Source organism: Penaeus monodon, chromosome 25 (genome assembly GCF_015228065.2).
Source record: "Penaeus monodon isolate SGIC_2016 chromosome 25, NSTDA_Pmon_1, whole genome shotgun sequence".
Taxonomy (NCBI): Eukaryota; Metazoa; Arthropoda; class Malacostraca; order Decapoda; family Penaeidae; genus Penaeus; species Penaeus monodon.
The window spans coordinates 41,313,769-41,315,711 of record NC_051410.1 but is presented as its reverse complement, the minus strand read 5'-3'; the positions used below and the strand labels follow the sequence as shown (position 1 = coordinate 41,315,711).

The 1,943-nt window shown below is 41.8% G+C and overlaps 1 protein-coding gene across 1 annotated transcript in view; it reads left to right on the top strand.

The window, feature by feature from the left end:
* LOC119589412 (microtubule-associated protein futsch-like) overlaps positions 1-1,943 on the top strand; it is a gene marked incomplete in the record, with an annotated part of 21,975 nt that overhangs the window by 3,829 nt on the left and 16,203 nt on the right. The window contains 1 exon segment of the mRNA XM_037938023.1: positions 200-1,938. Coding sequence (XP_037793951.1) covers positions 200-1,938 — 1,739 coding nt within the window.

Here is a 1,943-nt window from a genome sequence, read left to right as displayed (position 1 = left end):
ACAAGTGTTACCGAAATCCAAAGATTGGTTTTCTTTGTTGTTTTTTTTTCTGCAAAACCATTATTTATGAATTGATAAGCTGATCTAAATGAAAAAAATATCGACTTCTGTTCAGAATAATAATAGTCATGGGGAGTTATCACATGCATTATATGAAAATGAGCAAGGCCTACTGCTAACACATGCAACTTCTTTCCAGCAAACTATGCCGAGTGACAGTCAACCCTGACGACAAGATCGAGACCACCCCCGGGATCTCGACTTTCGTCCAGTACCTGTCACAGTTCCTTCTCTCCACACCAATCGAGGAGCTCCTTGAACCATCAGACATTGTGGGAAACATTCGGTTCTCTCGTCCCACTCTGTACGTGTTCCCTGGTGGACAAGGTGACTCTGCTCTCTTCGGTGTCAATGGCTTCAACATGCTCGTGGATGGTGGTTATAATTACAAAGCCTGTTTCTGGGATTTCACAAGGCATCTGGATCGCCTGGATGCCGTCCTTGTCACAAGACTCAACAGCTCGAATCTCATGGGTATTACTAATGTTGTTCGTAGAAAAGCTCTTAGTTCAGTGTATCCACAGATTGGACATATTTTCTGTAATGTTGCTGGTAATATCAAATCTCCCGATGGTGACAAAGACAGAGACCCACTGCTTATTAATCTCTGGGATGAAGGACACATTATGCGTGAAAATCTCAGACAAATTAGTTTGAAACCACATTTGTGTTTCCGTGATAATGCAATGGAACCAATTAATTTGTATCACAAAGTAGGACATGGCAAATTAGACATGTATGTGATAAATCCCTCTAGAGACAGTAAGGAAGTTCGAGAGTTTATGCAGAGGTGGAACAATGAAGTGATCGCATCTGACATGGGTTTAAGTACCTACAAAATCGGTGATAAAGTCTTTCCTTGTCCACTCACAAATGTTACCTCCATATGTGCCCTCCTAATATGGCAGCCTAATGACCCCACAGACACAATTACCAGAATTCTCTTCCCCGGAAGTACTCCACAACACAAGATCTTTGAAGGCTTAGAAAGATTAAAGAATTTAGAGTATCTGAAACACACAACTTGTTCAGCAAAGTCTATCAAGGCCGCTATAGAAGAGCGGAAGGGTATCAAAACTGAGGAAAGAATTAAGAGTGAAGACAAATTATTAGCAGCAGACATTAAACCTAGCAAAGCAGTCAGTCCATCCCCTCCCACACACCGAATCAAGAGAGAAAGAGGAGACCGCTCCATCAGCAGGGAAGAAAGGAGAAGAATCAAGCTAGAACGATCTGAGCGACAAGAAAAGGTGTTGCGAGAAGCCAGAAAGGAGAAGAAAGTGGAAAGAAAGATCGAAAAGAAAGTCATCAAGAAAGAAGAACGGAAGGAAAAGAAGGAGGAGAAGAAGGAAGAAAAGGCTGCAACCGAACTAGAAGAAACGAAAGAGAAGACCGAAGGCATCACCATTGAGTCTTTAGCAGCGATAGACGAGGCTAAGGTCAGCGAAGTCAAATTAACGACACAAGAAATCACCGAAACTGTTACAGGTGTTTCAGTAACCAAAGAAGCAATTAGTGCAGTTACCGACTCAATAGAAACAGTTACAAAGAAGGATGTAGTTGATGCAGCTGAACAAAGAGAAATCACGACGCAAGCTGTAGAAGTCACAACTGCTGTAACCGACTTGAAGTCTAGAATAGAAACTACAGGAATTACCGAAATTAAGGATATACATGAAATAGAACCTTTAGATGTTAAGGAAGCCTCTCTCGTCTCAGCGGAGTCTGGTGTGGTGACAGGCGAAGAAAGAGAATCCTCTTTAGAAATTGAAACCCTAAAAGAAATAAAACCAAAAGAAAAACCAAAGGAGAAGAAAATCAAGGAGACAGGGACCCCTGAGAAACCCAAAAGGTATCGCAAACCCAAAGTTGAATCCCGCATT